Source organism: Lissotriton vulgaris, chromosome 4_1 (genome assembly GCF_964263255.1).
Source record: "Lissotriton vulgaris chromosome 4_1, aLisVul1.2, whole genome shotgun sequence".
NCBI lineage: Eukaryota > Metazoa > Chordata > Amphibia > Caudata > Salamandridae > Lissotriton > Lissotriton vulgaris.
In genome coordinates, this window is record NC_141691.1 from 1,890,359,926 (window position 1) to 1,890,385,466 (window position 25,541).

At 48.5% G+C, this 25,541-nt stretch overlaps 1 protein-coding gene across 3 annotated transcripts in view; it reads right to left on the reverse strand.

Annotated features, from left to right (window-relative positions):
* Positions 1-25,541, reverse strand: part of ASAP1 (ArfGAP with SH3 domain, ankyrin repeat and PH domain 1) — a 1,926,573-nt gene that overhangs the window by 1,257,787 nt on the left and 643,245 nt on the right. For all 3 annotated transcript variants that reach the window (XM_086966222.1, XM_086966220.1, XM_086966221.1), the window contains one exon: positions 5,392-5,441. In XM_086966222.1, coding sequence (XP_086822348.1) covers positions 5,392-5,441 — 50 coding nt within the window. The remainder of the gene's footprint in view (positions 1-5,391; positions 5,442-25,541) is intronic.

Genomic DNA, 25,541 nt, shown 5'->3' on the forward strand with positions numbered 1-25,541 from the left:
TTTGACAATAAAAGGGTATCATCAGCGAACATTAGGACAGGAATCTTGCGTCCAGCTAAACTTGGGGAGTCCAGGTCTCTTGCTCCCAGTAGGTGGTCCATCATCCCATTGAGGAAGAGGGAGAAGAGCGTGGGGGCCAGAACGCACCCCTGCCTCACTCCCTTTTCCACCGGGAACGGAGCCGACAGCTCCCCACTCCTCCCATATCTCACCCTAGCGTATGTGCCTTGGTGCATACGTTTAAATAGATGGCACAGGTAGGCCGGAGCTCCCATCTCCAGCAATATTGCCCAGAGCTTCTCCCTTTGGACCAGGTCAAATGCGGACCGAAGGTACACAAAAATCAAGTACAGGCTACCTCCCCCAATAGAAACAGTCTTCCAGTAGAACAACTGTAATCTAAATAGTTGGTCAATGGTGGAAACCTTTGTACGAAAGCCTGCTTGGAGGGGGGTTAGGATGTGATGTTCGTCCATCCAACTCTGCAACCTTGTTAAGAGGAAGCGGGCAAATAATTTCTGGAGGACGTCGATCACACTTATGGGGCGGTAGTTTGCCGGGTCAAGAGGGGAAGCTTTTTGTGAATGGGAATGATTTCAGCTCCCAGCCAAGTTGGGGGATCTTCAAGCCCTGTAGAATGGCATTAAAATGAACCCAGATGTAGGGGGCCCAAACCTTTTGTTCACTACGGTATAAGTCGCCAGGGATCCTGTCAAGGCCTGGGGCTTTCCCCGGGGTCAAACTACCGAGGGCAGTCTGTACTTCGAGAAGGGTGCAAGGTGGGCAAACAAGGCCCAGGGCCTCCGGATGCACTGGATGCAGAGTACTTGTTTGGGTCGCTAACTCTACTCGAGATTCGGGATTATTAAGTGAGTAGAGGGGTTTGAAGTGATCTAGCCAAACCTCTTCACTGAGATTAGGGATGATGGCAGATGTCCCTTCAGCCGACCCAACTCGAACAAGGTTCCAAAAAGACCTATAATCTCGAGCTTCCAGGGCTGCTTTAATGCTTTCCCACCTTGAGGCCTCCCACTCGGTCCTGGCCTCCTTAATCAAGCTTTTATATGTTTCCCCCGCGTTTCTAATGCTAGACTGAGACCCTGATTTTACCTCCTTTATCAGGGAATTTTTAGCCAGCCTACAATTTTTATTGAACCAATGATCACGCTTTTTTACCCTTGGCCTCTTAATATCGGTGATATAAAAGTAACCGACCAGGGAACAGAGGAGCTTATTACGGATACCCTGCAAACCCTGGAGGTGGAGATGGGGAGGGTCGCAATTGGAATTTAAGAGGTGAAGAACCTCTGTTAGAGAACATGCGACATGGCGATATAGCTTCGCTAGCTTATCAGGGGCTACCGCGAACTTCGCCCACCTGATTCGGCTACCACCTGCCGCTGTAACCAAATTCGAGTTATTGGTAGTCTCAGCTCCCCCCAGTTCGTTAGGGTGACCCAAGGTGTTTAATAATTCTAGTGACAATAAATTATGGTCACTATCGACCCTTGGGATGATGGAAAAAGCTCTCAAACGGCCCCAGAATTCTACATTTACCAGGATGTAATCTATAGTCGTGCTTTTCCCTGGTCTATTAAAGGTGCTTGAACCCGGAACATCTGGAGGGAGTCTGCCATTACAGGCCCTAAGAGAATGTGAAACAACCAACTTATTGATCACAAGGGCCAGGGGCAGTAAGCGCTTTTCCAGGTACATAGTACAGTCCGGGATCAGCCAATTTTCGTCCTCATCCGAGGTTACCATGGGGATCCCCAAGAGTGGTTCATAATGACAATTAAAATCGGCGCCAATGATTTTATGATACGACGAGGGGAAAGAGTGAAGGAAAACCTCTAGGGCTTCCAGAGTTGATAAACCCAACTGATGCGGTTGGGGACGTAAATAGATATTAATCACTGCCAGCGACAAACCATCCGGAAAATTGAGTACAATACATAGGATGTCCGGGCAGTGAGAATCTATTGTCTTAGCTGAGCAACCTAGGTGCGAAGCAACCCAAATACATAACCCCGAGGGTCTTCCCCTGGGTCCCTGTACAGCCGGTGAGTAAAAAGACGCATAACCTACCCTAACTGGAGGAGACCGCAGCCAAGTCTCTTGAAACAGACATATATCGTAGCTATCCATCAGCTCTACCCACTCCGGATTGTGCAGCTTAAGACCCCATCCCCGCTAAGTCCCAAGACCCAATTAGTGGTCTACGTGGCACCGCTTGGGCTGGGGAGTCCTCGGTGAGTTGGAAAACAATTGAGGGTGGAGATGCTATATGTAAGCGAGTGTCCAACTCCTTTACACCCCTTGTTGAGACAAAGTTTTGAGAAGTTGGGGATGTGATTGTACTACCCTCCTTAATTCTAGAGGCCTGCTCGGAGGACCCCGCCTCTATGCTGGAACCCTCCACAACATGGCTCCCCAACTGATTAGGAACCATTCCGTCAGCACACGGTGATGGTAGTAGTCAATCTACATTATTCAATGCACTGTATCTATTACCCACTGGGATGTTGTAATCAAATTCATGGCCGTCATGATGGAAATAAGATGGTTCTGGCCTTCCCGATACAAAAGTTTGTGAATAAAAATGTGGCAGGTGTTAATAGTGCCCGCATTAAAAGACCCTCCATTAGCCAATCTGTGTTCAGCTGCTCTAGGATCCCTAAAATTGAATTGATAATTACGCAATCACCACAGATGTCTTTGGGTCTCGTCCCCAGCCAAATGACTCTACGCGCAAACAAAATCTCCCCCTGGCTAGCTCCCATTTTAGGTCTATGTCGGCTTAGCCAGAAAATGACTTTGTTCTTTAGCTCAGGGAAAGATTCCCCTCGATCGCTGGCCAATGGAGGTACTCCAGTGAGCACCACCACATACGGCGAGGCTTCTGGAGGTAACTGGGGGCGAGGAGGAGATTTTAAGGGTCCATTCTCGCCAGATTTCAGTGGCGGGTTATGTTGGAACCTACCCGACTCTGAGCTCAGAATTCCAGGAGTTTTTGGAATGGGGGTGGGCCACAGGATTTTGGACCAGGTACGACTGAAGGCAGATTAGGACAAATGGTGAGACCAGGGCCAGTTGGAGCTAGGATAGAATTTGGCATGTTTAGAGGGGCCGAATCAAGGGTAGGGGTGTCGGGGGAGAAAATAGCGCCTGGAATTGAGCCCTTAGTAGCAGGCTTAGTTACTCCTAAAGCCCCTGTAGTAGCAGGGTTCCCAATGAGGAGCATTGCTGTGCACTCCCCAGACCTTTGTTGTTTACCAATGAAACTAGTCTATCAATCCTAGTAGACAGTGATTTGAAGAGGGTATTGATGAGCTGTTCCATATGGGTCTGGAGATCAATTAATAGATGGGTAGCCCAGACAGGAGGTCCAGTAGTGGGAAATAAAGGGCCAGGGTCAGACTGTACAGGATCAGGTGTAGATGCTATTCTCTTTGCCAAATTTTTGGCAGATTTCGACTTCTTAGTTCTAACACGGGGTTTGTGGGCCTTTAAGCGTGCCAGAGGAGGTGGGGACGGGACAACCTCTATTGAAGCATTCACGTCAGACACAATCTGAGCACAGGGTAAGTCTGAAAAGGAGGGCATGAGGGATGACGTAAATTCTGCAGGGTAGGCTGTGGCTACAGAGCAGTCCCCCAGAGGCATAAGAGGGGGCATAGCAGGGGTAATTGAGAGTCCCCTTTCAGTATTTTCTATGGCTGTTGCCACTACCCCTATTGTTTTTTGGAGCATTTTATCGATAGCTGTGAGGCTCGGGAGTGGTTGAGCCGTTGCCGCGTCATTGGGCGGGCAGCAGTGGGCTTGCTATTGATACCCATACTGCTTATCAGGGAAACTTGGGCAAGAATATTTACCAATAATCACAAATTATCAAACTCAGATTAGAGTGCACAATTAAACAAAATACAATAAAAGATAATGAGGAGTGCGGCCCCAATGATAGACTTCAATATTACAAACAATTGTCGGGGGAAGCTTTGACTGATTACAGAGATTTGTGGGAATTACCACATAAATGAGAGTTCCAAGCCTCAAGTAGTCTCTTCCAGAGGGGCTTAGAGGGGTGGCCCAGCCCAGCCTCCTTCAGCCCCTGACGGCCGCAGACAGCCCCGCCCTTGTCCCGGGCTTCTCCCGCCGCTACCCGTGCGCGTCCTGCGACGCGGGAGCCCTCGTGCTTCTTAGGAGCCACCGGGCGCAGGATTGCCGTGGGCGGCGTCAGCTTCCGGCCGCGGGTCTTGCCGGGACTTGGAGTCCAGTCACGATGTGGATGCTGGGGCGCTGAGACGCTGAGGCGCCAAGACAGGTCAGCAGTGGCAGAGGTACCAGGTAGGTCCCAAAAAGCAAAGAAAAGATTGCCCCCAGCAGCTAAGGGCTCCCGCTCCACCGAAGCCCTCGCTGCTTCTTATGCTCCACCGGGCGCAGGATTGCCGTGGGCGGCGTCAGCTTCACGCCGCTGGTCTTGCCGGGGCTTGGAGTCCAGTCGCGATGTGGAAGCTGGGGCGCTGAGGAGCCAAGACAGGTCGGCAGTGGCAGCGGTACCAGGTAGGTCCCAAAAAGCAAAGCAAAGACTGCCCCAGCATCTAATGTCAATTTAGCATTAGTGCACATTGCATGGTTTCTATCTCGACGAAGCAAAAAAGCCCTTAAAAACAACACATTTTCCCCTTCTATTTATAGATTTTGGAAATTATGGTGCACCAGAAAGATTCCTATTGCGGAAATAGGGAAGGAATGTATTCTTTACAAGTCTCAGAGTTACAAATTTAGGAATTAAAAGGACAACTAACTACATTAAGAACTATTCACCTGTCATGTACCAAAATGCATATCAAGAAGATCTTGTTAACTGCTACATGTTTTGAACAGATCAATTAGAATGATGTATTTTTATTCCCCATCTGTTACACAACTCAAAAACAAGTAAACTAATTCAAATCTCAGGTGTTACTGGCAACAGAGTACAGTGTTTTTGTACTATGGCACTCAATTCACCCCTAAACTGGATACCCTCACAAACTGCTAGTTTAATTGCTAAAGGAAATTATAATCATGCACATTTAAATAAAGTTTTAATAGCCACAAAATTGGTTAATTGCTTAATCACCAGAATGGAACAGGCATAGAGAATGCATTATACTTTAAGGACTGACAAACTGAACACTATGAAAAACTGTGGTTTTAATACAGTTGCTGAAATGGGCAGAGTAGAGGAGGGCATACAGATCAACTTGCACTGAAAAATACATTAAAGCAGAGGTGTCTGCTGCTTCAAAAGACAGTTTACCAATACAGCTAAACTAGTTAATGCCACATGCTAATTTTACATGAATATGTTACTTCACATAAATTGCTTAGCTGATTATTACTTACAATTTGGTTTCATAATCTTTCCAAGCTTTGTCAAAAGGCTTTTTGAGATCCTAAGGGAAAACAGTAAAAAGAGAGGTCAACGAAAAATATATTCGCATTAATCCACTGAAATGAAATGTACCAATAGTTACCAGTACACTACTTCTCTTTTCATTGTAGTTATAAACCCTGAATGGTCTTGTACTTTTTACAAAGTAGGTACAAAGATATATTAGACCTTTATAAGAAAAAGCCAATTTATCTTTAAAAATATGTTTTAGAATAGCCCAAAAAAGTCACTACTGGCTTTAATTGCTGTAAATAAAAAGCTTTAACAAAATAGAAACAATATCATTAGAAATAACCCAAGTGAGTATAAAGCTCTTTAGCAAACCTTTTGTAAAGGAAAGGTAAGAGAAAATAGTTACAATATTGTTTAATAGTCTGAAACTTAACCACTTGGACGCTAAGGGAATCAGGTCCATTTAATGAGATTTCCATTGAAATGAATGGGCAGTGCATGACGAGTTACCCTTGTCATCAGCATTGAAGAACAAGTTACTTACCTTCGGTAACGATATATCTGTAAGAAACAGGATGAATGGACAGGAAAGGAGGTTGGACAGAAAGAGCCTGGAGCTCACTCACTCTCCTGGCAGAGGTGATGGCAACCAGGAAAGCCGTCTTTAAAGTCAGGAGACGGAGAGGACAAGAATGAAGGGGCTCAAAGGGAGCACACATTAGAAAGGTCAGAACCAGGTTCAAATCCCACTGAGGCTTCACAAACGGAACAGGTGGAAACATGTGAGTGATGCCTTTCAAGAATCGAGTTACAATCGGGGATTTGAACAAAGAAGGCTGATCAGGAAGCCTCAAAAAGGCTGAAAGAGCAGAAAGGCAGCCCTTGATAGTGCCCAGAGCAGAGCCCTGCTGGGCAAGAGAAAGAAGAAACAGAAGAACCTCCGAAAGAGGGGCAGAAAGAGGATCCACAGCCTTTGCTGTGCACCATGCCACAAATCTGTTCCACCGACAGGCGTATACCGACTTAGTGGAGGGACGCCTGGCTGCCAGAATAACATCACAGACTTCAGGAGGCAAGTCAAATGGCCTCAACTGCCGCCGCTCAATCTCCAAGCATGGAGGTGGAGACTGGACAGGTTCGGGTGGAGGACCGTCCCCTGCTGCTGCGACAGAAGGTCCTCCTGAAGGGGCAGGCGGATCGGGGGACCGACTGACATGCTGAGTAGCTCGGGATACCAATACCTTCGAGCCCAGTCCGGAGCCACAAGGATAACTTGGGCCCGGTCGCGCCTGATCTTCTTCAGCACTCTGGGCAGAAGTGGTATAGGCGGAAAGGCGTATAACAGACCGCAACTCCACTCGCGCCGAAAGGCGTCTCCGTGCGAGTGCCGTCTTGGAAACTCCAACGCGCAGAACTGATGACATTGCGCGTTCTCTTCTGTGGCGAATAGATCTAACCAAGGCTCTCCCCATTGCAGAAAGATGCCTTGCGCCACGTCCGAGTTCAGACGCCATTCGTGATCCATCGAGCACCGACGGCTGAGTTCGTCCGCCCTGGCGTTCAGAGAACCTGCCAGGTGTTGAACCGTCAGAGTCACGCCCTGACGTTCCAGCCATTGCCAGAGGCGCAGAGCCTCCTGGCAAAGGGTCCACGACCCCACTCCGCCCTGTTTGTTGCAGTACCACATGGCGGTGGTGTTGTCGGTGAACACCTGCACTACACTCCCGTTGACAAAGGGGAGGAATGCCTTCAGTGCCAGACGAATCGCCCGCAGCTCCTGGATCACCAGACTCTCAGGAGTGGGGTGGATAGACAGGAACTTGGGGTCGTCCGGACAAGGACGGTGGCGCCTGGCCACGTTCCGATCAACAGGCGCACCTGAAGCGGGCCTGGACCACGTGCCCAACAGAACGTCCGACAAGGCTTCATTAAACGGCAGCAGTGGCTCCTGTGGGCATGACTGCGGTCTGAAAACCTCGGTGAGGATGTTAGGCCTCACGGCCGCGATGGGGAGCTCAAGGTGTAAGGCCTTGGCAGCCCTCATCAGCACCACAGAGTAAGCAGCTCCCTCCACCGATGCCACGGAAGGAGGAGAGATCAAACCAGGGTTAGGAGAGTCGTCCAGACCACTGGCATCCCCCAAGTCACCCGTCCAGTCCGGGTCATACTGGCACTCTCGTGACAGAGGGTCCTCGGACCCCTCCCAACCTTCACCGTATTCTTCATCATCTCCGTATTCGGAGTCAACGACGTAGACCGGCTCCTCGGGGTTCATGGGCCCCATCGGCGCCGGGACCGGCGTCGAGCGACGCCCGTCCGGCCCCGCGTCCGGCGTCGGTGAAGGTAAGGGGACGGCGCCGCCCGGAGCCGGCGCCGGACCCCCAGTGCCGCCCGAAGCCGGCACCGAGGAACCGGCGTCGCGCGGAGGCGGAGCCGCGGGCAACCCCGATGGAATCGGCGCCGGGTTGGATGGGCGTCCATCCGGCGTCGACCCTGAAGGCCCTAGCGGCGCCGGGATCGGCGCCGCCGGCGCCGCCGGGATCGGAGCATCCGACGGCGTCGAGGCAGGGTCAGCAGAACCGCTAGGGCCCCCGGACGGGTTCACTGGGCCCGCAGGCGCCGTGGAACCCGCCGGAGGAGACAGGGCCCTCATGGCCATGAGGAACGCCTCAATCTCCTCAGGCGTCGCACCGTGCCCAGGGACCTGAGGGTATGGGGCAGGCCGCGCCGGCGACTCTCGCGGAGCCGCGGGGTTGGGGTCACCCGAACCCCCGGCCGCATCGCGCGAGCGTCGGGGGGAGTCGGGGGTACGATGACGACGCCCCGACTTCTTGTGTTTCTTACCTGACGAGGATGACGAGTGGTGTCGGCTTCCGGAACGTTCGGCGCGGCCCCGCGACCGCTCCCTCGAACGCTCTCTCGACCTCCGGCCGGACCGGGACCGCTCCCGGTCCCGACGTGGGGCCGACACCCGGAGCTCCAGTAGCTTGCGGGACCGCTCCCGTCTAGCTTTGCTGGTGAGGGCCCGGCAGTCGACGCAGGAGTCCACGTCGTGGTCGGGGCCCAGACACCGGAGGCAGAGGCGGTGATGGTCTGTGACCGACATCGTGCGTTCACAGTCATCACAGTGCTTGAACCCAGGCATCCTAACAGGCACAAAGTGATAATAAATCGAAAAACTTGGTCAAAGACCGGAGTACTGCTCTTCAGATCTGCGTCCACTGGCGCGGAAAAAAGAAGAACTGACGTCAGCGCGCGGAGGCGGCGTCTATATACTCCAGCGACGTCATCACGGCGCACGACGCCAACGACGGACGCGGAGCCGCAGGGGACGCTTGCAGACGACGCCTACCGACGCGCAGGGGTACTGCTACGCAAAAGTTTCCGGATCCAGACTGACGCCTGGGGATATTCTAAGGTAAGGAATCTAACACTAACGTGTTTCTTTCAGATGAGGTTAAATGGCTAGGAAAACTGTGCTGCTCCTTTAAGGAATCATATAGCACCAGAATCCCATCATGCTCTGTAGGTAAAACTTGAGCCAGTTTTCTTCCTTAAGGAGATAAAGGCTCACAGTAGTACTGAGGATAATATCATTTGTCCTTTCTCCAGGGAGGAAGGAGGATTGCTTATGACTATAAGAACAATAGTTACTTACCTGTAATCTGTGGTTCTCCAGTATTGGTGTCTTTCATAGATTCACATGCCTGAATCATTCCCCGTCGTCGGAGTGGGAGTCCCACGGTACATAAAAAAGCAATAATATGCCATAAATATGTAGTAAATACCAATAGAAATAAACCAGGAAGTAAAGTAGCCCATGCTACAGTAGGAAAAACTTCCACACGTATGACTATCCTAGTCATTTTGTATAGTCCAAACTACAGCCAATCAGGCGCCAGCACCCACCAGAATGTTCTCCCCAGAGGCTCAGGCTCTCAGATTTTCTCGCAGGCGTGTAGGTAAAAACCCTTATCGCCTAAAAGCCTCTGAGGGGAGGTGGGCGGGTTGCATGTGAATCTATGAAAGACACCAATACTGGAGAACCACAGATTACAGGTAAGTAACTATTGTTCTCCTCCAGTATTAGGGGTGTCTTTCATAGATTCACATGCCTGAATCAGAGTAGCTAGCAGTACATATCCTTGCTGTGCAGACGCTACTGAAGCCAAGCTTGTAGCAAGTAACTCATGTAACAATGCAAACTGAAAATACACATATCGTAGTAAGCATAACATAATGCAATCATGGAAATATGTATGAACAGAACATAAGAAGCGTCTGACAACAAACAACAAGGAGGTGGGAAACAGAGGCTCACCTTAGTGAAATAGATTCCGCAGAACAGCTCGACCCACAGAAGTATCAGCCTCGCTGATTGATTCGAGACAATAATGTCTGGTAAAGGTATGGCGACTAGCCCAAGTAGCCGCCTTGCAGATCTGCTGAAGAGGGACTCCAGCAAATAAGGCCGTAGATGAAGAGACCGCTCTTGTAGAGTGCGCTCTGGGCGCCAACAGTAAAGGTCTCCCAGCCTGTGCATGGCAAAAGGCAATGGCAGCAGAGATCCATCTTGATATAGTCTGTTTTGAAACTGCCTGCCCTTTACGAATCGCACCGTAGGTAATGAACAACTAATCAGAGGTGCGTAGAGCAGATGTTCTTTGCAGGTAGAATTTAAGACATCTTTTAATGTCAAGCGAGTGTAATGCTCTTTCCGCAGGTGTTTGCAGGTCTGGAAAGAATGACTTAAGAACAATAGGTTCGTTGAGATGGAAATCCGAAGGTACCTTCGGAATGTATTTTGGATTTGTGCGAAGTATCACAGAGTCACTAGTCACTAGTGAATTGCAGGAAAGGATGGTGCACGGTGAAAGCTTGGATATCACTAACCCTTCTGGAGGATGTTAAAGCCAAGAGCAGTGATACTTTCCACGAAAGGTACTTCAGGTCGGCCTTGTGGATGGGCTCGAATGGGTGACGCATGAGGTGAGCTAGGACCACATTTAGATGCCATGAAGGAGGCGGACGGCATACAGGAGGAAACATTCTAAACGGGCCTCTGAAGAATTGTTGGATAATCCTTGCTGAGTACAGAGAATTGGTCCCATCCTGTCGATATCTGGATATTGCAGCCAGAAACACCTTTAAGGTAGCGTGAGACAGACCTGTTCGTGCTAACTGCAGGAAAAAAAAGGAAGAATTTCCTCAGGTTTTGCTGAAAAAGGGTGAACCCCTGCTGAACGGCACCAGATGCAGAAGCGCTTCCATTTCAGACAATACGTCTTGATGGTAGCAGGCGCTCTAGCTTTGGCTAACACTTCTTTACAGTCCTCCGGGATGTTTAGGTGTGCAAATTCACGGTGTTCAGGAGCCAGGCCGCTAATTTCAGAGATGCTGGGTCCGGATGGAAGACTTGTCCCTCCTGAATGCTGAGCAAGTTCGGGATTGGATGTAACTGAATTGGCTTGCACTCTGACAGTAGGAGGAGCTCTGTAACCCAATATTGGCGCGGCCATCTGGGCGCTATGAGGATGAGTCGGCAAGGTTCCTTCTTCATCTCCCGCAGAACCTTGGGGACTAGTGGAATCGGTGGGAAAGCGTACGCAAACGTCAGAGACCAATTGATGGAGAACGCATTCCCCAGAGAGTCCTTGTTGGGATGCCAGCTTGCGAAGCTTTGGCATTTGCTGTTGGGCCGTGTCGCAACTAGATCTAGGTCTGGCCAACCCCACTGATGAAATATGTGTTTCACTGTTTCCTGGTGAAGCTCCCATTCGTGGGTGGTGATCGTTGTTCTGCCGTTTTCTGTCCCCGGAACATGCACTGCTTGTAGATTTACATTGTGGTGAAGTGCCCATGTCCATAAATCCTGCGCCTCTTGCGACAGGAGAAGAGATCATGTTCCCCCCTGCTTGTTGACGGAGTGCATGCTTGTTGTGTTGTCTGTTCGTATCAACACATTTGCATCCTGAATAATGGCACAAAACGCCTTGAGTGCAAGAAAAATGGCTCTCAGTTCTAAACAGTTGATGTGCCACCGTCTTTGCTGCGCAGTCCATTTGCCGCTGATCGTGAGGCCTTGTAGATGAGCCCCCCAGCCCTCGAGGGACGCATCCGAAGTGATGGTTAGATTCGGTGCTTCTTGAAGGAACGCGCACCCTTGCCTCAGATGACTCATCTGTGTCCACCAGAGAAAAGACTTTTTCATGAGTGGCGTGATTCGAATGAGGTCCTCGAAAGTGCCCGAAACCTGTTGCCACTGTGAGGTCAGTTCCTCCTGGAGTGGCCTCATTCGGAGCCGGCAATTTGGAAGCAGTGGAATACAAGCCGATGCATCCCTAGAAAAGACTTGTACAGTCGGACTGAAGCTGACTTTCTTTGCATCAGATTTTGTGCTAGCCGACTTATCTTTATCTGTCTCTCTTTTGAGACGAAAGCTCTGAGTCTTTGAGTGTCTAGAGTCGCTCCTAAGAATGCTCTTCTTTGAGACGATTGCAACTGGGATTTGCTGAAGTTGATTGTCAGGCCTAGAGACTGAAATATGTGCAGACACTGTTGTAGGTGTTGATGAACGGTTTCGTGAGAACTGGCCCTTATAAGGCAGTCGTCTAGGTATGGGAAAATTTGAATTCCCTCCAGCCGGAGGTGCGCAGCCACTGGGGCTAAAACTTTTGCAAATACTCTTGGAGCTGACCGTAAACCAAAGGGAAGGACCTTGAATTGGTAGTCCCTGCCAGCCACCCAGAAGCGAAGGAATTTCCTGTGGCGAGGTAGAATGGGGATGTGGAAATATGCATCCTGGAGATCTAAGGTGACCATGCAATCTCCTGCTGCTAGAAGATGCAATATTTCCTTAAGCGACAACATCCGGAATGTCAATTTCTTTAGATATTTGTTTAGAGCGCGAAGATCGAGGATCGGGCGCCATTCCCCGTTCTTCTTCTTTATCAGGAAGAACCTGGAGTAAAACCCCATTCCTCTCATCTTCTGTGGAACGCTCTCGATCGCTCCTTTTTGTATCATCACCTTGATTTGGGCAAACAGCTCCTTCAGGTGAGCTGGAGGCGGTCCTCTTGGCGGAAAATTTGGAGGAATTTTTCGAATTCTAGGGCATGGCCCCTGGCCACTATATTCAGGACCCATTTGTCTGTTGTTATTGACTGCCAGTTGGAGTAAAATTTCGATATTCTTCCGCCAAGTTTTTTGTGTGGGTGGAAAATTGGTGGTGGCAGGTGAAAAGTCTCATTGGCGCTTGTCTTTGCCGCGGTAGTTTGTCTTACCCCTGTTTTGGGTGTAGGTTGATCTTTTCTGCCCATAAGACTGGTAGCGCTGTGTCTGGTTGCTTTGTCTGTATGTGGATTGTTGTTGGTATCCACCTCTATTGGAGGACGTCCCTCGTCCTCTTGCTCCTCGAAAGGGCGGCCTGCGGAATTGTAGGGTGCCCAAGGATCCTGCTGTTTCAGTATCCTTTTTAATTGTTTGTAATGCTTCCTCTACTTTGGGACCAAATAAGTATTCGCCATCGAATGGCATGTCTAAAACTCTGTTTTGGACTTCTTGCCTGAAAGAAGTTGAATGCAACCACCCCTGTCTGCGGAGGACAGCTGCTCCTGCTAACTGTCGAAATCCTGTAGATGCGACATCTATAGCTGAATCTATAATCTCTTCCGAGAATCTTTGGCCTTCTTGAAGAATTTGAAGTGCTTCAGCCTTGGATTGCTCTGGAATGAGGTTGATAAATGGTGCGATGTCAGACCACATTTGGCGGTCGTACCGCCCCAGAATGGCCAACGCGTTGGCCGCACGAACAGTTGTTGCAGCCATGGTGGAAACACGCTTTCCTATTGAGTCTAGGCGTCTGCCATCCCTGTCCGGAGGCGCCGTACCTGCAGAGGATGGGTTTCTGGCCCTCTTCTGGGCAGCCTGGACAATTACTGAGTCAAGTCTCGGATGTCCGATCAGACATGCAGGTGACTTTTCAGGTGCTTTATACTTTTTATCTATGCGTGGCAAGACCGGAGGAATGGAGTCCGGCGTTGACATTACCTTGATCCCCTCTTTCCAGATGAAATCAATGATGGGTATTGTTTTTATCTGTCGTCTGGGCTGATCCTTGAAATCGTACAAGAAACACTCTTGCTCCGTATGTTCCATCTGTATATGAAAGCGTTTGTTTGCACGCTCCATTAGTAAGTGAAAGCTAGCCACATCCACTGGAGGGGAGGCCGACGCAGTCTGAGGAGATGTTGAAGGAGATTGTACTTGATAGTCATCCCACTCCGACAAATCGTCTACTTCTCCTTCTTCCCTTTGTTCTTCGTCCTCCGAAGACTGTGGAACGTCTTCTTGAGTAGGTTGTGATTGTGGAGACGGACGTACTGGTGGAAGCACGGTTGGAGGTGCTTCAGAGGTTGGAGTTGTCGGCCCAGAATCTGCTGACTCTGATGGTGGGAACCTCCTATAGTAATCGTCCAACATATATTGTAAGTTGGATAGCAGAGCCATAGGCACTTGAGCAACAGGGTTTTCCTCCACTGGTGTCGAAATATGCACAGGAGAAAGAGAAGCATCATATTCTTCTTCTTGAAGTTTGATATGCAACTCCGATGGGCTAGTTGCTTGTCCAAATGTATTCTGGACCATCTCATCCTCACTTTCAGTGTCCAAAAGTTGGTCTTGCACTTCAGAAGACACCTTGTGAGGTGAAATACGAAGGGGTGAAAGCTGCATTGCTGCTTCACGCGTTTGCCCCGATGCCTGTTGTGGTGTAAGGGACACTGTCGACGGAGACCAAACCTGTAGTGCTGTGCATGATGATAATTGCGGAGTTGACAGAGGATTCCCTTCCAACAGTTTTGTCGTCGACGAGGCCTCCTTCGTTGACGGGACACTCTTCGTCGACGGGACACTCTTCGTCGACGGGACACTCTTCGTCGACGGGACACTCTTCGTCGACGGGACACTCTTCGTCGACGGGACACTCTTCGTCGACGGGACACTCTTCGTCGACGGGACACTCTTCGTCGACGGGACACTCTTCGTCGACGGGACACTCTTCGTCGACAGGTCACTCTTCGTCGACGGGTCACTCTTCGTCGACGGGTCACTCTTCGTCGACGGGTCACTCTTCGTTGACGGGTCACTCTTCGTTGACGGGTCACTCTTCGTTGACGGGTCACTCTTCGTCGACGGGTCAATCGTCGTCGACGGTGTTACCCTCGTCGACGGATCAGTCTACGTCGACGGTGACACCTTCGTAGACGGTGTGGAGCCCGTCGACGAGCTCGTCGACGATCTCTTTTTCGTCAACGGTAGAGCCTTCAGAGGAGTCGAAGACGAGGCGTCAACGATGGACGTCGACGGTACAGGCCTCACGGAGACAAATACCATAGTTGGAGACGCCGTCGACGATGACATTATCATACGAGGTTTTGGTGAGGAAAAAGTTACCGTTGATGTCACTGTAGTCGTCGCTCTCGTCGACGAGGAGGTAGAAGTGGACATCGCCGCTTGAGGAGATGAAGTCTGTTGTAAATTCCTCTCAGATGTCTGAAGAGTTTTGACGGTGACTCCCTTTTTAGGGTCAGAAGTAACCTCCAAGCCTTTGCTTGAGGGAACAGCCTTGGATGTTGAAGGCTTATCCAGTCCCTTAGTAGGTGGTTGTTTTTTAGTCACCTTTGCCTTAGGAGAGGACATTCCTTCAGGCGCAGGCCTCTTCCTAGAGGCTACAGTAGAACCAGAGGCAACGCTGCCCACCTCAGATGCAGGATTAGAAGAATCCTTTAGCCTCTTTAACCACAGAAGTAAGCGACCCTCTCTGTCCCTGAGAGTCTTTTGAGGCATGGTTCTGCAGATCTTACAGTCAGAGGCCTGATGATCTGGGTATAGGCAATAGATACACTTTTTGTGTAGATCTTTCTCAAAAAGCCGAAGCTTACCACAACAATCACAGGCTCTGAAGAGAGACATCTTAGAAGACATCCTTGAAAAAAGTTCAAATTGAAGTTAAAGTTGAGAAAACTGAGCAGAGCTCAGGGAGACTCCCTTTCACACGACGTGCAGTAGAAAATCTGAGAGCCTGAGCCTCTGGGGAGAACATTCTGGTGGGTGCTGGCGCCTGATTGGCTGTAGTTTGGACTATACAAAATGACTAGGATAGTCATATGTGTGGAAGTTTTTCCTACTGTAGCATGGGCTACTTTACTTCCTGGTTTATTTCTATTGGTATTTACTACATATTTATGGCATATTATTTCTTTTTTATGTACTGTGGGACTCCCACTCCGACGACGGCGAATGATTCAGGCATGTGAATCTATGAAAGACACCCCTAATACTGGAAAAGCAAGACTCCCCATTAGGAGAACGAGGATTAAAGGTATGTATCCTAACTTTCTCTCTGGATCTTCGTTATGAATCCTGAAGAAAATGGCTAACCCACCCAGTTAAAAAAATGTAGAAAGAAATAGGCAAAGGGATCAAAAACCCAATATCTAACTTAACTGAAATGATTCCGCAGAGAGGCTTGGCCCACTTGGGCATTATCTCTGGAATTTATGTCAAGACAAAATCTTAAGAAATTCTCTATGGAATTCCAGGTGTACAGACTTTCTGCTTTAAATAATCCAGCAACTGAGATGTTTCTCAACAATGCTACAGTAGTAGTTCTGTCACAGGTACTTCCTCGTGCGTCCTCTCCAAAGCGTGAGAGATGTAATTTTCGTGTGAATCAGGGGCTGCGGATGTGGACGCTGTAGGTGGTCTGGAGGGTAGTCGCAGGGAAGAAAATGATCCAGGCGTGAAGAATTCCCCCTGCCAAGAGCCCATGGGGTACCACTCCTGAGTCACACGAAAATTACATCTCTCACGCTTTGGAGAGGACGCACGAGGAAGTACTAGTGCATCGGTTATATTCAAGTTTGTAATCTGTTTTTTGCCCCACCGCAGTTGGTATTAGAGCCTCTCTTTCTGCATTTGTATCTTTGTTGTCACTCTTCTGTTGATTTGAATTTATATATGTGTATCCCATTTAGCCAAAAAGAATAATCTTTTTTAAAAAAAGTGTCAAAAACATAAGTGATAGGTATAAATAAAAGTACCTGACCAGATTTAATGAATTTTTTCATTTGGTCTTTGGAATAATTGCATTACAAAGTAAGAGCGTGTGGGCACTTGTTGGTTTTTTGTTCTAGTATAACGGTGCAGCCCACCCTCCGTCCCGACAATAGGACCTAACTCCTTTGTGTACAAAGCTCTGTAATGGAGGCAATCAAGATCTGTGTCATGTGTTTTTTCTCTATTCAGCATTTGCTGAACTTCGATAGCAATACGCATAGTTGTGACAGTTCGGAGCCTAGGATAATAAAATAACAGTACATAGTTGGTGAGCAGACACCACAGCTTGAATCAGGATTTAAAAGGTTCATTTTTAAATAAAGAACTAAAGAGAAGTACTGCACAGTCGCAGCCAGTCCAGCGATAGTGTGCGAATCAGGATAGCAAGAACAGTAGCAATACGGGGGGGCATCAGGGGAGAAGATATACATAACTGGGGAAGTGGAAGCTCAACCCCATCGTACAACAAGTCTAAACCCCGCCCCTCAACTCCAAACATACCGCAAGGAACCTGGGCGACGGTGCCACTGAAAAGAAAGAAAGACTAAAGGGCCATAGAAACAAATACTAATCTAACACCCATCCCGCAACCCCCCACCCTGCACACCCGCAGAAGGTCATGGCCTACCCCCCAGCCGCATGCCTGTCGCCCTAATAGAACCCGAAATATAGTAAGGTAGAGAAAAGGAAAAAAGGAAGAGAAAATAAGCGGAGGAGGGCCCTCGTCTCGCCCTTCGGCCCCGTCCTTCACCCCTACACTTCGGAAATCCCACAAAGGGAACAATACCATAAGGAAGAATAGCAAATCCCGAGCACAAAAACAATGAAATATCAATCGAAGATACCCACTGCACCGTCTGTCAGCAATAAAGCATATAAATTGTAAGCCACCTCATCCCTGACCCTGTCTGGCAGCAGTACCGCCCGAAGTCCTCTCGTTAATCAATGTAAAGCACAGGCCAGAGGGTCCAAACAGTATGGATGAGCCCGGACGGGGTGAAGCCATAAAAGAGCATAGTAATCCAAATCTGTCCAGATACAGATAGCAAAGATCAGGCAACAACAACGCCGGTCCCATGAACCTCCCAAAGCTGGCAAGTAATAACATCATCCAGGAGAGAAGAGTCAAATAGTCTGGCCACCACCGCAACACAACCAGGCCAGTCCAAGAAGGAAAACAGCGCCCCACCCCCAGCCGCCAGCCGGACATGTGTCCCAAGGATACCTCCATACGAGCAACCAAGACGGTCCGCACGGGCACGGGAGCCCGGTCTTCTAGTGACCCAAGGTGCCCCCTAGGATCCGAAACCTCCTCCATGGACACAGCAGCAAGTCCATCAGCCGACCCCTGGAATGGGACCGTGGCCGCCATAGATGGCGAAACAGCAATGGCGTCCATCCTTGCACCCAGGTCTCGGGCATGGCAATCAATAGTCTCGTGCAAAACTGTTGGGGCAGCCAACACGTCCCAGGGTGTGAACTCCGTTGTGCGTTGCGGGCATCACGGTTCCATCCCCGCAACAGTCGCCCAACCTGGACGCGAACCGCGGAGAGGGGCACCAGCCGCCATCTTAAGCCAGTCGGCCCCATCCCTCTTCACCATATCCTGGGATCAGGCCTTAGTGTGAGGGCACCGCGGGGTGCATCCCCAGGGCAAACGAACTGTGGGGCAGGGTCCAGAAAGGAGAGCCACCAAAAGGCTAAAGTCCCGCAGGGACCCGGGAGTCGCCCGCCTATGTCGGGGGCAATCTGTGGCTATTCCCGGGCAACAAAATTTGGGGAGGGGGCAGGAGTCAAGCGCCCCCCTCGATCCTGCGCCACCAAACTGCCCCTCAAGGGTCCCCGACAAGCGGGTCGGGTCTTCACCGCTGGCAGCGGTCCTTCATATCTTCGGCCCCCACCGGCCGCCATCAACAGCTGTTGGTGCTGCAGCTGCGGCCGAAGGCCCCGCCTAATCAACGCCCCGGTCTCACCATCGCATGGGCCGCAGAGCAGTTAGGGAGAATTCCCAGGATCAGCGGCACGCAGGAGCTCCGGAAGCAAACGGTAGGTGCTCGTTTTCTTTCCTTTATCAAAATATGCCTTCGTGGGTCAGGATATTCGGCAGGAGAGACGAAGGCAGTTTTTAAATCCTTTTTATTGTAGATATATTTTAACAAACATGGTTGAATTTATGCACTTTATATGTTTCCTCGTAATTAATGTTAGTGTTTTAATCATTTCAAATTTTTCCGAATTTTGTGAAGGTATTTGAACTGGTTTTGTGAACTGTCCTTTTTAGGTATCAGATTGTAGAACATTTGTTTTTTAGCTATATTCTGTTTAATGTATATTAGGACTGGTGGCCTCAGATGAGATCTGAAGCTATCTTAATAATAAAACTTGAGCAACACTGTACTTATTGGACTATAGACAACCTAATAGTCTGGTCTTATCTAAATCGATTTTGAAATCTCTTAATATCAGCATATATAAAACTCCGCTGGAGAAGGGGAAAGAGGATTATGGAAGATAGTTGGATGATTAACCTAATTACCATGGAAATCAGGTACTGCCTAAGGTAGGAAACTCATTCAAGTCCTTCTAAAGGCTATCTTTAAGGAGAAAAGTATATGGCTTCCTACAATAGAGCAACTTAAACTATGGCCAAGGTTAAGAAAATTAAAAAAAATTCTTCCAGGAAAGATGGTGGGAAGTAGCATTATGAATGGGCTTAAATAATGGATACAATAATTCGGACAAAATCATAGTTACCAAGGAGGGTAAAGTCTCCTTAAGGGAGGGTAACCTTATACCTTCCAGAAAGTCTTTAACAGCTGGGAGTTTGAAACAGTTGTCCTGTTAAGGTTTTTTTTCCCTTTATTTATACATTATTGAAGAAAGCTGAAGCCCAGACTTTGCAAGTTTATGAAGGTATGGAAGTACAGCTTCATCCTGACATCTGGTTGGAACGATGTTCTGTAGACACCAGATGGAAAACCTCATTTAAATGTGATGTTCTCGTGGAAAGAAGTCTGACTTCATTCAAATTGTTTATGCAATCTTCTGGGAGTAAACTCTTTCATTTCACTGACAGCAGGAACTGGTTCCACTGCTTCTTTGATAAGAAAGGTGCTCAGTTCCACACAAAGGAACTCTAGATGATATTGAGATGTGTTCTACCTCAGAATGGATGGGTGATATTGACCTGAACCTTCGAGAACAGCCACTGAGCACAATTGTTAGCTTCCATAATGATATTATTTTCCTCTACTCTACCAGATGATTACTGATGCTTATTCTTACTAAAGTGGCAAATGGAATTTTGGGAAGAATCTATAAACAGATTTCTTTTTTTTTGTTGAAGTTGATGTTTGACAATATTTCATTTTGTGGTCTTCTGAGGTTGAAATGGCCTTCAATGGAGTTGCTGGTTGTGGTAATGCTGCAGCCACTGTGAGGCCTGAACATTCTGCTGCCTGTAAAGTCTACTGTATGGTTTGTACAAGTGCTCCTATAGAGAATCCAATTCAGTCTTCAGTTCATACTACAAACATGGTCCACACATAGTGGCTCCAAAGAAAGGAAGGTTTCAAATCCCCTGCTGAGCCTCTTGTTTTAAACTTGTGAGGCGCAGCCATTAGGAGTACCGGTGGGCTTCAAACAGAACCATGCCCAGAATAGCTCAAATGAAAGGGAGCCTCTGCGAAGGAGTCGGGCGTGACTTTGGCACACTGATCGAGAATCACAGCAATGTTATTAGATTGCCCGTCTGGAGGTGATCTACAACTGTTTGAGGCAAGCCCGCCTTAAGTAACCAATCATTAAGGTAGGGGGAATACTGGTATTCCAAACCTATGATGGGCAGCGACTACTACCATGACTTTTGTGAACACCAGAGGGGCGCTGGTAAGGCAGAAGTGGAGCACTGAGAACTGAATGCACTCGTGGCCTACTTGAAATCGCAGGTAGTGTCTGTGGGAATGCAGGACAGGTATCTGGAAATAGGCATCCTGCAGGTCAAACACAGTCATCCAGTCTCCTTGTTCCATTGCAGACCGAGCTTGAACAAGCATCTTGAACTGGTCTTTTTTTAGAAAGAACAGAAGGCGGAGATCTAATACAGGACCAAGTCCTCTTATCAGTCTTTGGTATAAGAAACTAATGGGAGTAGCAACCAGTCCCAACTGCCCACTCTATAGCTTCCTTCTTCAAAAGAGCTTGAGCTTCTTGACGGACAATGGACAAATAAACAGCCAGAAGCTGCTGTGGTGTAGGTGGCATGTCTGGAGAAGTAGAAAGATGTAGCAATGCTGAATAACTTGGAAGCACCCATCTGTCTGATGTGATGCAGTGTGATGAGATAACGTATCTGGCTTCCGACCGGGTGTCTGCGCGCAGCTGAGGGCAAACTAAAATAATTTTGCAGCGACAGAAGGTTGTCTGGCAGGTTGGGGGATGGAGGAGGAGGTGAAGGAGTGGGAATGGAAGTGGCTTGGGTATCTTATGGCCCTTGGGGGCTTGGACGTTGCCGGCCAGATCTCCGACCTCTTCTTCAAATAGCTTGGGAGGCATGTTGTTGTTAAGGCAACGTCTGATTTGGCTTCTGCTGTAAGACCCTTCAAAAGCCTCGAAAGGGGCTGGTACCAACTCCTCTACTCAGACAGTCAGTGCTGTCCACGCCTGATCTGATTATGTATTTAGCTGCATCATGACTATCCTGAATAACCAGTTGAAAGTCGGCCTGAAGGTCAACATGGACCACCATCAAGATGTTGACCACAATGTCTCACAATGCATGCAACACCCCTGGAGGCAACTTACCTTTACAGACTGGAGGGCAAAACTAGCAGACGAGAACATCCATTTTTCAAAAGTTTCCATGCATTTTGACTCCGTTTGGTGGGGTGGTTGGAAACGTGTTTGATTTGGCCAGCCAGTGGAGGTCTGAAATACCAGGCTCTCAGGCGTTGGGTGCTGTAGGAGGAAAGATGGGTTCCCCTGAGCAGGTCAAGGGCTTCAATGTCTGCTAGCTATTTGGAGGCTGACGGAAGGGCAAGATTATGGATTCACCCAGGGCCCGAAAACATGTTGGTCAGTGCCCCATTAAATGACAGAAGGGGTTCTAGAGAGGTATGCCCTGGCTGTAGTACCTATGTGAGCACGTTTCTCTTTACTTCCACTGATGGAAGTTGGAAGTCAAGTACGTCAGTCTGATAGCCATGGCAATTAAGGCAGACTCTTCTGTAGAAGGGCCTGGTGATGTGTCAAGGCCACTAGCCTGTTGCTGGTCAAGGAATTGGTTTTCACCAACGTGTAACAGTGAGGTGTCACCACTATCATCATCCTAATGCTCTGGGTTAGAGAATCTATAATTCAGTGGAAAGTGTCTGAAGGAGGTTGTGGGCAAGATCGAGGTGGACAGGTGTTCGGCAGAGGTCACGTTGGATTCACTTTAGAGTCCGAAAGGACTATAGGCTTTTCTTTCAACATCCTGGTTGCACAGATCTCTGTGCAACAGAGGGAATTCAAAAACAAGGTTGGTCTCTGGAGTCAAGACAGGCCTCAGATCAGGTTTGAGAGGCTCTGTTGGCACTGGGCAAGGATCAATCGAAGGTAACCTGACTGGAGGCCTCCTCTGGTCCATGGTACACAATTGCGCTCCACAGTAATTCGGTGGGGGGTACCGAAGATTCACAGCATGCTCTTCATGAAGGCTTGAACCTACTGTGGTGGCACTAATGGATCTGTGAATTAGGCCTGTGTTAGGGCTAGAGCTGGGATTGCTTCCAAAAGAGGAAACCAAGACTGTGAATTTAAGCTACCCTGATGTCTGCATGACTTCTGGCTATAGTTGCATGAAGAAGGAGATCCATGTTTGTACTTCTTGTGCTTTTTTTCTTTGACTTACTAGAGATTTGGAATGTGACAATGTCCTCCCTCGAGAATGAGAAAATGGCTGTGTTCGAGACTTTCACCAGGACTAGGTCCTTTAAAGTTGTATGAAAAATAGTCTGTAAGGTGACAGAGGTACTGATCCCAGGATCCACGTCAGAAGGAGCAGAAAGAAAGCAACTGACGTCAGCAAGCAGAGGTAGTGGTTATGCCGCTGCCCGATGTCAGTTCCTGGGGAGGGACAGACCCCACTTGGAGCAGTACACCACCATCTACAGGCACACGAGGGATTGCTGAGAAAATACCCCAGATCTAGTCTGGTGCCTGGAGGGATTCACAAAGTGAGGAATCTGCGGTTAGAAGTACCCATCAAATTCTTCAGTTTATAAGGCCCTATCACCAGGACTTGTTAATGGTGGTAATGTCATCTATCATGGAAACCCTGGCAGGTGGAATCTGAAAGCGGCGTAGAGTAACAACAGACAAAGAAGAGGAGGAATATGAATAGGTACAATGCAGAGATTTTGAGCATCTTATAGATCTAGAATGCCACAGAGATCTTAAGTGGTGTGTAGATCTGGAACAGTGTCTACAATAACGCAGTGATGACATCTGAACAAGCATTACTAGACCACTTTATAGGAGATCTGGACTGGTTTCATAAAGATTTGACAACTTATTAGTGTTAAAGGCACATGAGTAGAAGACTGTGGTAAACTTGAAGGAGCAATCAGTGATCCTCACTATGTCTCTATTTTGAAGGTTAATGACTTTGCCTCCTTCCTTATTGCAATGTTGTATGCACTTAATGCTCGTCTCTCTCCACTACAAACTATTCCTTTTCTCACTCACTCTGCACACTTGTTTCAGAGCCTCAACTCCTAGATGTTCTTCATAAGCCAAATGCTACTGCAGCTCATACGGATTCTCTCCTCTCATCATTAATTACCCCTGTTTATGCGTATGTGCCATCTGTCTTAGTTCCCTTCTTTAGTGTTTCTCTTCTGCTATCTTCCTTTGCTTTTTCAAACAAGCCTACTTGTTCTTTTATAGAACCTCATACAGACAATTGTTGATGCTACACATTACTAACGAATGTTCTGACTGCCAGAATTCTAGTGGCTCCTAAGGTCTTGATGCATTAAGTAAAAAAGTTCATCTCAGGTCGGATCACATCTATCAATTTAAGGATTGTACTGCTACTGATGGAGAGTATATCAGATGAGGGACTGTTATTTTTGATTGCTTCTATTGATATACAGCACGGTTCTCCAAAGTAGAATCTGGAGGGCTGGATCCATGCCAGATTTTTAAGATAACTAAATTTTCTAAATGGAGATAAGCTCATAATCTGTTATGGATCCAGCCCTCCAGGACCGACTTTGAAGAACTCTGCAATAGAGTAGGCGTTCACAAACTGTGCTGGGGTTAACTCTGTGCATACTTAAATTGATTGAGCTTTAGACAATAAATAACATCTTGACTTAAATTATTGTATGCAGACCATGCTGCGAGGACTCAGATGGAGGAGAACTGTTCAATCTCAATTGGGAGTGAACTGGCACCTGCCACAGTTTCCCGCTCCTTTATCTTCAAGCAATGGAGACTCTGTCCTGTGCCATTTGACAGATGGGTTTTGATTGGACCAGAACAGAGCAGGTGATTTGCACAACATCTCACTCTATGCGGACAATTTTCCTCTCTATGTGCCTTACCCTAGGCAGGATCTAGCCCCACACTGATGTAATTAAGGACATTTTCACCTTGTGTCTGGCTTAAGGGTGAAATAGAAAAGGACTTGCTTCTTACTGCTAAAACCGTATAACGATTTGATAGTTTTAACGGTGTACTGAGCACCTCTGATGCAGAGGCCCATTTTCTATCATTCCGCATCAAAAATTATAGATGTCAATTACTGGAATACTCTGATGGCATTGAAAGTGTTGGTTATCTTTTTTACAGTGTCTCCCTTTCTCGGTTATGGGCAAGGTGACCATCTCTAAAATGGTCAAGCTGCTGTATCTGGATGAGACTTTTGGAGGGACATGGTGGCAGGCTGACGTCTGCCGAGGGAGCTCCGGACCGGGAGGTGGTTCCCCGAGGAAAAGGCTGTGACAAAGGCTCAAAAACGGTGAGAATAGAGCGGATCATATATAGATTTATGCGAGCGGTTTTCTGATGGCGCTCATCTCTGTTTTTCCCCACTATATGGAAAATTAATCGAGCAAGAGGAGGCGGCGGCGTTTACACCAGCCTAGGAGAGCGCCCGGCACTAGGACCCTGGGGGAGCAGAGGGACGGTGAGAACGAGGACGGAGACAGAGTCAGGAAGTGAAGGCAGCCGGCGGTGAGACAGTTAGTTAACGCACATCGGTGGGGTGTGTAATGAGCTCGATTAGGCTTCTTCCAGAATTCGATTCTGGTCCAACGGGCAGCGAAGTCAAAGGTTCCTGTATCCACTCTACAGCACAAAAGGAGAGGAGGTATTTCGGCGGAATAGCGCGGGGATCAAGGGACTGGGCTTATGCATGGAGGCAAGCTAGGCGGCTGTTGGCAAGAGTAAGCCTCGGCTCGCCGTTAATCAACAATTTTGTGTATTGTGCCTCGTTCAAGGAGGGTGAGGAGAGGGGGGGCAGATACCTAGGCACCAGAGGAGCACTGACGTGCTGAAACTCAGCAGTGGAGGAGTAGTATGTAAGCTGCAGCGTTTACTACAGGATAAGGGCATGGACTCTGAAGCAAGTTCAATACCAGTGAATCTGCCTACATACCCCAGGCAAGACGAGGAGATAGTTACGCTTTCAGAGAATCTGGTGGGGGAGGTCTATAAGAATAAGAATAAGAATAAGACTGCCATTAAAGATAAGGGAAAGAGTAAGGTGCCCTCTAACATACCCGCTAACGTATCCTTTAACGTTCTTTCCTCTCCCCCCCCCTCCCTCCCCATCTCTTCCCCCATCCAAACCACCAGTTCGGAATAGGTATCAGTTAAGGTCAAGATTCACGATACAGAAGTTAGGAGCTGAGGTACCCGTCGCTGTCTCTACAGGTGTCATCCCAATCTCCCCGATAGGAAGAAGAAGGAGGAGTAGTAGGAGTAATATCGTGGGGGAAGTGACTAAGCAAAAGCAAAGGCAGAAGCTAAAGCTGAAGCCTCT